Source organism: Euleptes europaea, chromosome 12 (assembly GCF_029931775.1).
Source record: "Euleptes europaea isolate rEulEur1 chromosome 12, rEulEur1.hap1, whole genome shotgun sequence".
In the NCBI taxonomy this organism is placed as follows: Eukaryota; Metazoa; Chordata; class Lepidosauria; order Squamata; family Sphaerodactylidae; genus Euleptes; species Euleptes europaea.
The window spans coordinates 60,754,365-60,770,379 of record NC_079323.1 but is presented as its reverse complement, the minus strand read 5'-3'; the positions used below and the strand labels follow the sequence as shown (position 1 = coordinate 60,770,379).

Below are 16,015 nucleotides of genomic sequence, written 5' to 3'. Positions count from 1 at the left end.
TTACATGGCTTTTTACCGGCAGTGTCAACTGCACAGATCAGGAACAACGAAGCACTGAAGCTAGATGTAGTTTTTTTCTGACCTTAAAGGTCTGTTACACATGGCTTGCCAAGAATGCATGCAAGTTTGTGTCTCATTGAACCATGCTCACTAAATGGTATTCTCATGCTTTCGTTACAGTTTGCTTTTATTTGTTTTTAGCTTTAAAAAAACCTTTCTACTGTTGTCACCTTCCATTAGCTATTATTACAGAAGTTCCAATATAATGGGGAAGTACAGGCTCCTTGTGAATCTCTGGGGAAGAGGCTGAGGAGGGACTTTGGTTTTTGTAAAATGTACTCACTTCTTCAGAACCATGTCCATAGCTTTCTGCTACGTGTCCTGTTGTAGTACATGAAGAGGCCTGAAATGCGCCGTGTTTGGCTAAAACACGATGATAGTTCAGAAGTACAAATGGAACTTGTCCTGTATGCCTTACATCCACTGTGTGATCATTTTCAGAGTCATAATCAAGTTTTACCATCATTCTGTCCTCAGTCTCCATCTCACCTAGATTTGTTGCATGATGGGCAATATGCTCAAATTTTGGTTCTTTCATACAAATTCTTCTTGTTTGTTCATATACAGTTGGAACAGGGAGAAGGTGTCCAATAGCTTTAGTTTGAAAACATTCTGATTTTGACAAAAATGAAGTGGCTAAAGAATTTGGAAAGGGCTTCTCACTAATGTGATTTTTTTCTTGTAAATCTCTGTTGAAAACTAGCTTATTCTCTTCTTTAATGACATGATGTTGATTTGCAGGGTATATTCTGTTTTCCATTTTGCTGTGTTTTATAATGCTGGAATCATAGATCTCTTCTTTGTATCTACTGTTTGGTGTTAAGGTTGCACAGCCTGCAAAGTTGTCAGATGTACTCTCTTGGCTGTATCTTCTGTTTGATAGTGGCACTTAGGGAGGAAAAAGATAGATGTATTAAGAAAGTAACTCAACGTAGAAGCTGAAATAAAAGCTGTCATTTTATGTGTCTGAACAAGAATGCTGTAAAGTTCACTTAAGAGCAGGTATATTTGTTCATGAATTTTTTAGGCAAACTAGGGAGCTGCTACATTCTGTTTAAAATAGCATAGGAGCCGCCACACACTTACACTCAGTGACCCCACACACTTACACTCAGTTTCAGTTACCTTTAATGGCATGACAATGGGCACTTACACTGGCATGGGGAGCATTCAAGCAGGCGCTGGTAAGCCACACTGTTGTGTGGGGTTCCACCGCCAGCGCAGCCCCACCAGGGGCGAAATCCCAGAAATAGGAGCCCACACTAGTGAGTGTGGGGGCGTTCCAGGGGACGGCGCTACCTTTAGGCAGCATCTTAACCCCTTTTGCCACAGGAACGCGCCCTTGAGTTGCAGCGTTGCCACACCATGTTTTTTGGTGGCGTAGCCTCACAGTTTTCCCCATTTTACATTTTAAATTGTTTTATTTTGTCTGCAGCAGCCGGGAAGCCTCTGTAGATGTACTGTCGCTGTGCCACTCCCAGCCATCGAACATCAACCCCTACCTTCAAGAAAGGGGAAGTTTTGCTTTCGAATTATTGCATTTTTGCTAGTTTGTGGAAACCTCTATAAATGAGCACCCAAAAATAAGAACTAGTATTGTGAACAGTATTGTGAACTAGTATTGCTTTTTCGGGCTATAAGATCAGCTATAACAGAAGGCATGGTTCTAAGATACTGCAGTCAAATATCTGCTCTAATATGACTACATGAAACGAAATTTCCACAGTTCAAAGCACTGTCAGGATCCTAGTAGAAGACCTGTATAATTTGTTACTACTCAATAGTTTGTGGGACTACCTCTGATGGCCAAGCTCAACATGGCAGTGGGAAATCAGCAGTACTTGCTTAAAAAAATATGGGAGCAGCATGAGGAAAGGCATGTATGACCCTTTCCCTCCCCCCACACACCATTTTTCTGATGTAAATTCCCCCCCCTGCGCCGCCCAGATGCTATGTGTACTACAGAAAGTAAAACAGCTGATCTCCTGCTGGCTTAGTTACATTCTGAGATGTTCTATACTGAAAAAAAGGTATATGAATGCACCTCATGAAAAGTCGAATCAAACTGAATCTTGACTTCCTGTTATAGGTTATAACTGTAAAAAATCAACATAAATTCCTCTTAAATGTTAAATCACATTCAAACAGAAATATAAACAGCTCAGATACCAACTTCAGTATGAACATAAACACTACCGTTTTCACAGATTTTTGAAGCTAGGTTTAGAATCTGTCCTGTATTTAACAACTCACCCGTCTCTTAAATTTTCATGATAAAAATATTAAATGATCGTGAAAAAATACAGCAGTGTAATAATACATTTTTGTCATTCAATGATTTTTTTTTAATGACAAATGACCTTTTCAATAATTGAAAAGAATTAAAAATATAAGAGGGTTTTTTCCTTGACTATGGCAGCTTCAGATTTTCTTTTCATGAAATACATACCTTCATAGCCCTGTAAGAGATTATGGCGTACAGTGCTTGCTGGCTGATCAGGAGGATTTTTAGATGGTTGACTGCTTGGTACAAGAGAATTGGCATAATGCCATTGGCACTCTCCACTTGTCTGCAGTGTACTTAAGAAAAACCGAGCTACTTCGCAAGGTGTTCCTTGAGACTGCCCAAATTTAGAAGGCAGCATTTGTTTTTTGCTGCTGAATACATGAGGGTCTACAGGGAAGTGTCCATAATGGTAAGAAAAAGGTAAGCTGTACGATGGGGTGTATAAAAGTTCGCTGTTTTCTGAATGGAAGGCTTGTTCTTGGATGGTGGCAGAATTTGCTGTGGAGTTGGATCTCCAGCTTCCACCCTGGCTACATTCCAGTTTGTCTGTCTGGAAGGAGCCGTATTGCTGAAAAAGCAAATAAAAAGAAAGAAAAGTGTTTAATAGCTGACTCTGAAATCTGTCAGTGTAACAGACTAACGGAGTGCACTGCAGCCAAGTACTACCCTGAACTGCAGTCACACCAGTTCACATGAACTAAGAGGAGTTGGCTTTGGTTAATGTCTAAAAAGGGCAAGTGCTGGAGCTCAAACTTTCTTGGACTCTTGCCACCTGAACTAATAGATGCCAAGTTTCTTGATCTTAAGTGTACAGGGCAGGCTGTGAGTACTCAGTGGTGAGGAGGAGAGACACCTTGCACATGCTCAGATACGCTTATTATTTTACCTATTTCACTCAGCTGTGAAACTGCAAACAGGTGCCACAGATTTGAGCCCTGGCACAATTCAGGCACAGGAGAGGCTGCATGGAAACCCCTAAGACTGCAGAGAGGTGACTTTCAACTATTGCTTTCTTTTCACTGAGTCAGTATTGAATCAATATGGAGCAAGAATACATGAACAGTATTTAACAGAGCAGCTATTATAATTTTCATTGCAGCTTTTGCCAGAATTCAGGTGTTAAAAGACTGGTTAACATTGTTTTAACTAGAATGTATTGATGTTTCAAAGAGAAATTGTTAGCCATGCATTTCTGCATTTATAGATGGCTCTGTTTGCAATTGATCTGTGATCCACAGATTTGGAAAGTGCTACTTATCAGGAATTCACAGAGCACCAGCAGGTAATTAAAGGGATTTAGGAATTGCCTGTGTTTTCAAATAACGTAGAGGCAGTCAGAATTGGTGGTCCTTATTGTTAAGCAGATATACCTGTTTAAAAGTAAGGATTTTAGAGTCATTTATGTGAGTAGCTATATGTTCTCCTGGCCACTGCGTTTGTAATATTCACATTTGGATAGTTCCTATTTGTACTAAGCAGACAAATAGTCTGTTCAAATGAAGACAGTCTCTTGGTTAACAAAGCTCTGGGGAGGCAGTAAGAGATTTCTCTTCCCCTCTTCTTATTTTGAATATAATTCAGGTTACTGTGTATTTCTTTTATACTATTCTTTTGTTCCATTGTCCTTTATCCATGCACCTTCCCATCCTCATCCCCCTTTCAACTACCCCATGCCTATAAATCGTTTATATTTTACTTGCCTGCTAAATCAATAGTTTGTGCTGGCTTGTTTCCTATAACTCTTTCAGCTCTCTTACAGCTTGAAATTCTCTAGAGTCTTATATACCGTAACTTACTAACTGTAACACTCACCTCAAGCACCTGATCAAGTAGCCTGCACTGCTACAGTGGCACCCTATATGAAACATGCCTAATGTGTGATGCCATTGTCATCTGCAATCACATTACAGCATGTTACTGTGGCACACAAAGCATGTAAAGGTGGCTGATATCACACAGGCTGAAAGGATGTGTGTAGGCCTAGAAACATCTCCCCTGTGTACTGTCTCCTCTTTACCTGTTTCTTTACTATGTTATGGCTTTGTATACTGATCCTAGGAGCCTGTCTCAAAGGTGAACCTTGCAGTGCAGCAGTTTTGACACATGCTATTGTATCTGTACCAGCAACAATTATACAAATTTTGATACTGCAGCAGTCTTTATTCCTGATGCTACATGCTTGCAGACCACTGGAGAAATTTTTATAATCACACAATAAGAGACACACTCTTTGATTGCAAAGAAAATCCTAATGATAATCCACACAATTCTAGCTGCAATCACATACAGCTTGTCTTGCAGTTATAAAATGAGACATTCTTCAGAATAAGGGATTACCTGCTGTGGATAAGGAGTTGTTCTAAGTTTTGTCTTCATTTTATTACTTCTAGGTTTTGTTGTTTTTCGTGTTTCTTGTGAGGTAGATACTGAGCTTCTGCATGAAAATTGTGACTTAGAAATGGTGATCTGGTCCAACGATAACTGAAGTTCCTTATATTCTATTTCACTGCCAAAAAAAGAATCATTTCAACAATGGAAGAGTTTTAAAAATGGGTCTCTTCTTTTCTTCTCACTGTGACTGGTATCTATGTCAATGTAGCATTAAAATATTCTAGGGTCAAAAAACCTTTGTTTAAGGCTCTTCCAAATTCATTCATGCTCCCCAAAACACACAAAAGTTGTAAGTTAAGGTGCCTGCCTTCAACTTAAAAATCTGTAACTTTTGGCACCCTGTAGACCAGTGGCATAGAATGTTAAGCTGCAGTACTGCAGTCAAAGCTCTGCTCACGACCTGAGTTCAATCCCGACGGAAGTCGGTTTCAGGTAGCTGGCTCAAGGTGGACTCAGCCTTCCATCCTTCCAAGGTTGGTAAAATGAGTGCCAGCTTTCTGGGGGTAAAGTGTAGACGACTGGGGAAGGCAATGGCAAACCACCTCATAAAACATAGTCCGCCTAGTAAACATCATGATGTGATGTCACCCCATGGGTCAGAAATGACTTGGTGCTTACACCTTTACGACAATTGGTGGCAAACCAATTTGTTATGAGAATTCTAACTTAAATGTTACTCATTTGAAGAAGAAGAGTTGGTTTTTATATGCCAACTTTCTCTACCACTTAAGGAAGAATCAAACAGCCTTACAATCGCCTTCCCTTCCTCTCCCCACAACAGACACCCTGTGAGGTAGGTGGGACTGAGAGAGCTCTAAGAGAGCTGTCACTAGCCCAAGGTCACCCAGCTGGCTTCATGTGTAGGAGTGGGGAAACCAACCCAGTTCACCAGATTAGAGTTTGCTGCGCATGTGGAGGAGTGGGGGATCAAACCCGGTTCACCAGATTAGAGTCTGCTGCACATGTGGAGGAGTGGGGAATCAAACCTGGTTCTCCAGCTGAGTCCACTGCTCCTAACCACCATTCTTAAGCACTACACCATGCTTAAGCACTACACCATTCTTAAGCACTATACCATAAATTATCAAAATGCAAAAAGGTACTAATATCACTACTATGAATTTAGTATTAATATATATTAGTATTAATAATTTGATTAGTATTTTATTAGTTCTATATGCTCTCCTTTTCCAGCACCATAGCATACATCTCCCCTAATATTAACACATTTTTAAAACAGGGAACACGAGTGTGGCTATCTCCAAATTCTGCAAATTCATGCTTCAAAGCCTACGAAATCATAAGAATGCAAAGGCTTACAGGGTAGAGAAGCAGAAGGCAGAGGGTGTTTAACATCTCCTGCTCCTTCTGAGTCTCCTTTGCCCTTGTCCCTTCTAAGCAGCACAGCTGTTCTTAGAGAGCAATCCTAAGCAAATCTACTTGGAAGCAGATTTTATTCAATGGGGCTTACTCCCAGGAAAGTGTCATTAGAACTGCAGCCTTAGTGATGAGCAGCTGTCTCCATACTAACCAAAGGAGAATGCTGGATAGCTCTCCCATTACCCAGCTACTTACTATCCATATGTGAACCAGGCTTCAATATTCTACAAAGCACACACCTGGGCATGCACTGCTGACCTCCCCCCGCTACCTGGATGCAAAAAGAATGTGGTGGATGGGAATTACATGCATTGGAATAGTAAGAGCTTTGATGCCCCAGATCCTACTGGTAGGTAAGGATAATCCTACTGACCTCCCTGCACATCCCACTCTGTGTCAACCTCACAAACCCTAGGAAGTGAGCAGCCTTCCTCTCCAGCTGACTCTTCATCAGCTGCATCAGGTGGTGGTAACGGCCAATAAGATAGCACTCAACTGGCTGCTCTGCCTGCTTTGGCTACGTTGGGCTCCTTCCTCGGTGTAGTGAAAGATTGAAACCCCCTACAGGGCTGCCTCACAGGCTGCATAAGGGCCCTTCACAGGACCATGAGCCATATGACTAGCATCTGCTGCAGACGAACAGATTTATTACAGTATAAGCAAGGTGTCACAAAAATGTCCATTGCAGGAAAAAACTAACACAACTACCATTCCAGAAATTGACATCTGTTGTTCCTGATACACATAAAACAATGCCTGTCATTGGACATGACTGAAAGTTCATTCACCTAGAACCACAATATTGATGTATAATGTTGAACACACATGAACACATGAAGCTGCCTTATATTGAATCAGACCCTTGGTCCATCAAAGTCAGTACTGTCTACTCAGACTGGCAGCAGCTCTCCAGGGTCTATGGTAGAGAGGTCTTTCACATCACCTTCTTGCCTAGTCCCTTTAACTGGAGATGCCGGGGACTGTACCTGGGAGCTTCTGCATGCCAAGCACATGCTCTACCACTGAGCCACGGCCCCTCCCCTAATGTTGTGCATAGGCAACAATTAGATATCCTCTCAACTTGTCATTGTTTTATTGCTGTGCAACTAGCATGGTCAACCTGTATTTATTATTCTGTGGTGCAGGTATCTTTGCTGTTCAGTATAATGTGAGTATATTTGAAGCAAGCTTGCAACAATTTGGTCTGGTGAACTACGACCAGCTCCAGAGGAGCATGGTCAGGCCCAAGAGCCTATCCTCCCAACAATGCCACCATCCTCATTGTTATGAACTATCCAAGAAGATCAGAAGCAGTAGAGGAATCTTGATTTCTATATTTTGCTTCTTCTAGAAAAACAAGACCTTCTAAGGCTATCTTGCTTGAGAACCCCAAAAATCCTGAAAATGTGATTATATTGCACCGCACGGCAATGTAATAGCTACAAGGACACTAGGGGTTTTCTCCCTGCATTACTCCCACAACCTTAATTCCTTTAGAAAGTAGATCCAAAATGCTGCCTACTGCCACTACTTTACAGTCTCCTAAAGCCATAAGTTTGCCATCTAAAATTTTGCCTGTAGAAATTTTAGTCACAGGGACATTTTTGTAGTCTTATATTCAACAATTCCTCAAAAACTTTGAAATGCTTTCAAATAACTTTTAAATATTTTAGTTGTTTTTCTGATGGCAGGAAAAGGAGCTTTACAGAGTGTATAAGGAACAATTCCATGTTTAAGATACTAGAAATTTATCATCCCAGTAAGGACACTACTGACTTTCTGACATTTGCCTTCAACTGTTGGGCCCGTAACTAGGCTGTAGGCCAACATTAGGTGGGTTGTACCAAAGCAATATAATTTTTCTGTCGAGAAAAGTGGCAAATTTAACTAGACTCTGGCAAAAAAATATTAAAACACAATTCCAGTACAAAGTAAATTATTTTAAGCAACAGAGAAAGCAAGAAGGAAAATTAACTACAATTAAGCATAAGAGTGGGTGAAATGAATGTGGCAGATGTGGTAGAAAATAGGGACTTACGTTAGGACATAATTTACACTCACTATACAGTGAGGTCGTGATGAACGGCTATTGTGTACAATGGTGGCATAGCTCTGGACCCAAACCCAGCCACCGTTCTTTGACAGCAATCGGTAATACTTGGTTGTGACTTGTCCTTTCACCAACACTATAAAACATAACATTAAATGTATTTATTTTCATAAATGTTTTATATCTTCTAAAATTATCTTTATACCCTGCATCTGCTCTACAGAGCTCAAGAAGGTGCAGATACAGTTTCCAGGCAGTCTTCCATCTAAGCAATGATCAGATCCAAAATTCACTTCAAGTAAAGCTACATCATCCCTTCTGATTATATCACTTTGATTTATTTGTTTATAAAGAGAGAGAAGCACACGAAATTTGACTAAAAGTGAACATATCAAGCAAGAACATGTTCCAATAAATATACATAATTTTTTATTTGAAGAGCTGTGATAACCCTAACCTTGTTTTTCCTGGGGCCGAAGTACATGTTATAACACAGCTTGTGAAAGACTGGCATGGCTACTTTTCCCAGGGAAAACTTTGTGTTTGGAATCTCATATAGGAGAATATGGCTTGGGGAGTGGAGAATTTGAAACAGACAAGCAGCGGAAAGAGAAGTGTGCGCACACTACCATTTCTCTGAAGCTGCTGTTGCCCTGGTTCTAGCTTTAGTAATCCTTCAAAAAATCACATCTTTCTGAAAGGGGAAACATTATGTTTTTGATCAAATCTGTTTGGTCACTTTGATCTCACATCAAACTGAGGAACTTCATTATCTTTCTAGAATAAATGGTGTTTTTTTTAATTACCAAGGTAATCTGTGCAGGGCTGCTAGATTTGAGTCCAGTAGCACCTTAAGAGACCAACAATGGAAGTGTATGTATATGTTTGTTTGTTATCTTTTCTTTTGAAAATGTTAATAAAATATCTTTAAAAAAAAGGTTGCCAAGGTGTTACTGGACTCAAATCTAGCTGTTCCATTGCAGACCAACACAGCTATCCTCTGAAACTATCTTCATGTGCAGAGCTGGACTTCTTGGGATCCACTGCAATTAGTTGAATGAGCTTGGTAGATATTACTCAGTAGCATTACCTTAAAACCTTTACCTAGCAATTTGTAACTTGATTGTTCTTTGTGGTCTCTGTACATTCACATAAATGGGGCTAAAATAGAAGTAGCTTAGGCTCGAAAGGGAGAGAGCTGCTTCTCTGAGCATGCCTGGGGGTTAGGAGTGCCTTCCCACTCAGTTCTCTATGGAGCAATGTTAAGAATTATTTCCTCTCGGTTCAACTTAGAGATCTAGCTACTTCTCCTACTTCTCCTACTTCTTCTCTTACATATTTTCTTATTTTCTTTCTGTTTGTGTAAGTTCATTGGTACTGTTTCCATCTTACTTTTCTCACACACACCCTCCCTGGTGCACACAGGTATGGTGCAGCCTGCCACTTTCAAATATTGCTGTACTTGCAAGGGCAAAAGCCCTGTGTCCAGGCATCTTGTCCTTACCCATTAGATAAAGGGCATAAAGCAGGCACTATCTAAAGAAATTATCTAATGTGTACAAAGCAGGCCAAAAGTAGTGCACACCTTATCTCAAGGCTCTGCTTTGGGTGTTCATTTCACCAGACTTGGGCCAGCCCATTAATTGACCTCTCTATCTTCTTTGGCACTGCAACCCTCATCAGCACCACCAGGAATTAATGAAATGCTTGGTGCATTACTTTTCCACTTCCGTGCCTCTACTTTGTATCTCTTTGAATCTAAATGCTACAAAAACATGGCATATGGTGAGCCTAGAAGCAATCGTGGGCACAAAAGTGATGACTTGTTGCTCACTATTTGTACTGGGGCAAAGCCCAACCAAACTGCTATGCAGATAGATGTCAGGCACCTGCTATAGTGAGATCCCACAGGCTGCATGCGCATTCAATCTGCAGCAAATTCAAATCATTAGCACCTCTTCTTTCCTACCTTTCAACACACAATACACTGGTTTTATGGGGAAATAGTTTTATCATAGCTTCCTCTTATTTAAAAGTTCTAGATTGTTCTCTTCAAATTTCAAAGTCATCTTCATACATAATCATCATACTGTGCAGCATGTGTTCAGATGGCCAATCTTTTAATGTTTATGCTGGCCAAGATAGCTGCTGATGAATGATAAAGAAATTATCAAGAGTGTGGTGACAACACTGTGCAGAAACACAGGTCATCAATTTTACACATCTTACTAATTCTTATCACTGCTGTTTTTATTGCTTTTATCTTCTGACATTACTGAAATCTGGTTAGTTGCTCTGCAGTCTTCTGGGAAATCTTTGATTAAATATTATAGCAGCAGCATTAACAAAATGTATATTTTGATGTTCTATAGTCCACTGGTGCTCTGGACTATAGAAGTATATGATGCAACATGCTAGACCTTTAGATTTCTTTTATTGTACTACTATGTAATTTGCTTGCAGAATTTTTTCTTTGGCAGGTTCACACATTACAAAATTCCTAAATGGAAGAAAGCTTGTTGTACGAATGTGTATGAAACCCAGGAGGTAAACTATAATGTGTGATTACTACATGGGTAGGTTTTCCCCTGTACACACTGGGAAATTTTGACAAGTTTCAATTACCTAGCCAAAGTGTACGCAATGGGAAAGCAAGGTGTGCCATCACAATGCATTACTATTGAATCATTGTATTTGTTTTGCATTTACTTACAGAGATGGTGGGCATATCGTAAATGAAATGCATCACATCCATGCACATGATGGTAGAGAGTTTTCTCTATCAGATCCTGTGGTTCATATCCAGTTAATTCAGTCACTCTAAAACAGAAAACATAGCTAATAAGCCAATATTTTGCTACATTAAACAAACACTGAATTGTCCCAAAGGTCAAGCTAAAATTAGTTGCAAGATGCTGTTTAAATGGGAGTGCTGAAACTTTTTCAGAATTATTAGCTTATTTTTAACCATGTTGACACAAGGTACACTGGGATTTCATGTTGGTAACACACAAAATTCACTAAGATACCCAAGCTTCAAGAAAATGTCGCACTTATATTTATTGAGTGCTATACAGTACTTACTGATTTTATATATCAAGATTCAATAGCAATTCTTGCTTTCTGGAAAATGCCAGTTTTTAGACATACAAAATATGGAAGGTGTCTCTGTTTGTTGATAAGACTTACAGGTATTCTGTAGGATGTCTCTATTGAATGGTTAATTGGGACTGATTGTTTGCTCACAGCCGTACATATTTATCCCTTCCTTCCTCCAAAGGCTCAGTTGTCACCCTCCTACAATTTTTACTCTCACAATAATTCTAGGACATAGGTTAGGGGTGTATGTGTGAGTATGTGTCTGTGCGTAATATTTCAATTGCAGAATGCAGAACAAAAAACACAACCATGATGTTAAAGATAATTACCACTGTAGACCTTAAAATCTTACTTTACCCACGCTCATGTTGCAAATGTAATAGTTCACTGTTTCTCTTTTCAAGAAAGATATATCAGTAAATACTTTTGTAAAACCTAGTGGCTTACCAGAAAACTTATTTTTCAAATATCCTAATAGTCCAAACAAAACACAGCTTTTGTCATTTAGTGTACTTAGGCATATAAAGGGGTGCAATAGAAATGTTTTAAATAATTTTTTACTTACCTGGAATCTAAGAATATTAATTTTAAGTCCAGGCTTGCTCTGAACATAAACATGTTACTATGAAGTTTGATCTCAGTTATTGCACTAGGAGGTAAAGATTGCCCTACAGCAACCAGTCCCACAATTTGGTAACAGGAATCATACAAAGACATATCCAACATGTACTGTCTTATCTTCAAATAGCCACTGCAATGGATCACCTAGTATGGAATGAAAAAAAGTGTAAATTTGTGAGAGATCAGAAAGACTGCACCTTGACCAGAAAAAACCCTGTTTTCCTTATAAGATATTTCTTTTGTAAAGTCTATTGACGTTATAAATGTCTAATTAATTTGTAAGCAAGGACAGAGCAACCAATGTATTGTATGCCAAGAGTAAATTATAATTAATTTACACTAACAGCGCATTTCTGAGCTCTAAGGGCGAAAGCCCTTAGGAGGCCAGGAAGGCGTGGTGCCAGGATTCGGGGGGGCCGTGCTGGCATCCGGGCAACTTACGCCAGCGTAAGTGGCCTGACCACCAGTGGGAAGGCCTGGACACCTGGTGCTGCCATGGCAGCACTGCCCCAGGTGTCTACCGGTGTCCCACTGCTGTCAAAGCCTGCGCCAGCGTCCTAGTAGGTGTCCCCGTGCCGGACTGGGGGAGGACCTGCCTTTAGGTGGCCTCCAAAGCCCTTTTGGGCTGGGAATGCCCATTTTTTCGTGCCGTATTTCCTGTGCTACCCTATGAAGGGCTGAAACCTCCTATGACCGGCGCAGGCATTCCTCTCAGGAATGCACTGTAAATGGCTAATACTTCACCTTTTGACAGATAATTTTATTATATATAAGGTACTGTTATATATATTATATTTATTATATATAAAGGGTAATTTTATTATATATAAAGGGAACCTTAAACACTAACACGTGTATTGTAACATAAGGTTTTGTGACCTTGAGCCTCTTTCTTCAGATGCAGCGGGTTGTCAGACAGCAAGATTTTTTATTACACAGAGTGCAGAGAGAATATAAGTGAACAGCTGGTTAAAAGAGATGGTTTGTGACAGTGAAAAACTGAGATTTATATAGATAAGCAGGTTGATTATCCATAATGAAGTGAAATCATATGAAGTGATGGTATCACTTTGCTATGGTTAGACCTCACTTGGAATATTGTATTCAGTTTTGAGCCCCACAGTTTAAGAAAGCTGAGAGGAGGACAATGAAGATGGTAAGAGGCCTGGAAACCAAGTCCTATGAGGAAAGGTTGAAGGAGCAGGGTATGTTTAGCCTGAAGATGACTGGTATAACAACCATCTTCAGTTATTTGAAGGGCTACCATATAGAGGATGGAGTGCAGTTGTTTTCTGTTGCCCCAGAAGACTGGACCAGAACCAACAGATTGAGATTAAATCAAAAGGGTTTTCAGCTAAAAAGCAGGAAGAACTTCCTGACAGAGTGATTCTTCAGTGGAACAGACTTCCTTGGGAGGTGGTGGACTCTCTTTCTTCAGAGGTTTTTAAGCAGAGGCTAGATGGCCATCTGACAGAAATTGCTGATTCTGTGAACTTAGGCAGATCATGAGAGGGAGGGCAGGAAGGGAGGAGTCAATGCTCGGCTCTCATGGCCCTTTCTTACACATCCAGGGTAATGGAATTGCCACTTTGGGGTCAAGAAGGAATTTCCCTCAAGGCCAGATTGGCCCAGGATCCTGGAGGTTTTTTGTCTTCTTATGGACATAGAACAGAGGTCACTGGGGGTGTGGGGGAAGGTAGTTGTGAATTTCCTGTGTTGTACAGGGGGGTTGGACTAGATGATCCTTGAGGTCCATTAAAACTCTCTGTTTCCTCAATGAAGCTTCTCAAGCAAGATGTCTGGGCCCTGATTCCACACAACAGTTAAAACAGCAATTTTATGCATAGCTACATGGGAGTAAGCCACAACACAGCATGACTTAGTTTCAAGCAAATATACACAGGACCAGGCTGTAAAACCTCTATTGTGGCATACATGTAAAAAGAGAGAGAAGCAGGAGGTACACAAGAGTAGGTGTGCAGGGAGGGGGGAAAGAAAGACTAGCAACAGAAAGACCATGCATGAGGATGTGGGGCAGAGAGAGAGAGAGAGAAATGAGACAGTACTGTATTATAATTGGGAGGCCAACATCAAGAGAACCCTGTATCTTAAAACCTCTTACTGTACTTCAGCCAGGGGTGGGGAGTGTATCATATCCTGTTTGGAGAATCTCAATGTCAATGCCTTCAGACAGGCAGAACATTGGCCATGCAGGATTGAAAGTTCAAAACTAGCACTCTGCATTGCTAGTTCTATACATATAACTATTGTAGATCTCTCCTACTGGTGTTATATGGTCTAAGCAGTTTATACCAGTTAATATTCCACCTTCTTCATTTTCAGACAACTGAAACTTCTGACCTTCCTTCAAAGACAGCCTTTTTATACAGTCCATCCAACATAATGGTCACCAGTACATGAATTACATAAGCAAGGTCCTCATCATCAAGGGGAAGAAGGAGAGGTCAAGTTGTAAAATCAAACTCCTGGCCACAACCACCACCACCTGAAACACAATGGACTTCAAGAGTGCTTTGGGAGATGCTGTTGATGTCAACCTTCCTATTGCCAAATTTATACATCAACTTGCAATGACTGTGTCTAGATACCCTCTAAACTGACAATCCATTGTGTCTCCTTGGCTTAATCCAGCACTCCAGAAGACAGCTAGAGTCCAGGTGGAGAAAAACTGGGCTGAATCAGACCGAGCACTGTTTAAGGTACTTTTAAAGTCTACGGTGTACTATTGATGGCATCAAGAAATTAATGTTTTTCAAATATATTTGGGAATTCTCAGTCCTCCAAAGCAAACTTTCCATGTTGTTAAAGAACTATTACCATCTACTCACTCTGGTAGGAGGGAAAGCTCCTCTATGGCCTGTTGTGACCATTTCTGTAAACTTTTTCCAGGAAAAAAATTATTGCATCTTCTCTAGCTTCAGAATTTACAGTTAATGAAAGTCTGAACAAGGTATCACAAGCATTTATTTATCCAGTTTTGATGAACAGTAATATGAAGGTGTGGACAAAATTTTGAAGTCTTGAAACCGACCTTTTCTTCTCCTAATCCATGCCTTTTGTAATTTGTAAAATATGCTCAAGTCGTTAGAGAATGGCGTATTAAAGCAGTGGTGATTCATCTGCCCCCTGCAAATCAACTGAACTGAATAATTATGGGGCTGTTTCAAATGAACCTCTTTGGGCAAGGTAGGACAACTCCTGGAATTCTCGGATAAAAAGTATATTCTGAACTCACATAATCCAGGATACATAACAGAGTTCAAGATATAAATAGCATGGGCAGCAGTTTAGGTACATCATGTTCCAGCAGGGTGACTCGTCGTTGCTGAGTATCTTTGTACAACATTGGACATTATGGGGTGTGATTCTGTTCGTTATTCTAAAACTTGCAGCAGCATCTGATTCAATGAGACCACCAAATACCTCTGGACCACTTCAATGGGAATATTGCTTGGCAACCATTGTGCTAGCTGACAAGTTAGTAGCACAGGGTAGCACTGAGTAACTGCCACTCTAACCCATGGGAGCTAACATATGGGCTTCTGCAAAATTCTGTCTTGTCCCCAGTGATTTTAAACATATTTCTATACCTCTGGGAGCGATAAAACAATTTGGAGTGTGTGTGGGGTTATCACTGAGTCAATGATACCCACCTCTATTTTCTCTTTTCATCAAATGCAGGAACAATAGTTCAATCCCTGGAATGAATACATGATCCACACAGTTATGGACTAGATCAGGACAAACAAACTGAAGCTTAATCAAGAGAAGATGTTAGGGAACCAATTTAGGGTTGCGGGACTGTCTGTTTTACCTGTTCAGGATAAAAGACAAAGTCACGGCTTGGGGGTTCTCCTGACCCTACACCAGTTTAGGCTAGGGAGCCAGCTGTGATCGCTTCTCTGGGACTAAGGTATGACCTTATCATCTACATTGTGGTAACGTTTTGTATAAACTGTTGCTAAGTGCTCTATATAAGGCTGCCTTTGAAAACAGTTCAGGAGCTTCAGGTAATGAAGAACGGTGGGGTTTATCACCTCACAGTCACACGGAGCACTCCAATTAAGGCTTGCCTTCTAGACCCTGGTTCAAAGTGCTGATGAAGA

At 40.4% G+C, this 16,015-nt stretch overlaps 1 protein-coding gene across 1 annotated transcript in view; it reads right to left on the bottom strand.

Annotated features, from left to right (window-relative positions):
• Window positions 1–220: 220 nt before the first annotated feature.
• Window positions 221–16,015, bottom strand: part of SIM2 (SIM bHLH transcription factor 2) — a 56,731-nt gene continuing 40,936 nt past the window's right edge. Inside the window, exons 6-11 of the mRNA XM_056858523.1 lie at window positions 11,833–12,032; window positions 10,882–10,988; window positions 8,157–8,304; window positions 4,685–4,853; window positions 2,510–2,915; window positions 221–948 (exon numbers count right to left, since the gene is read on the bottom strand). Coding sequence (XP_056714501.1) covers window positions 227–948; window positions 2,510–2,915; window positions 4,685–4,853; window positions 8,157–8,304; window positions 10,882–10,988; window positions 11,833–12,032 — 1,752 coding nt within the window. The 3' untranslated portion in view covers window positions 221–226. The remainder of the gene's footprint in view (window positions 949–2,509; window positions 2,916–4,684; window positions 4,854–8,156; window positions 8,305–10,881; window positions 10,989–11,832; window positions 12,033–16,015) is intronic.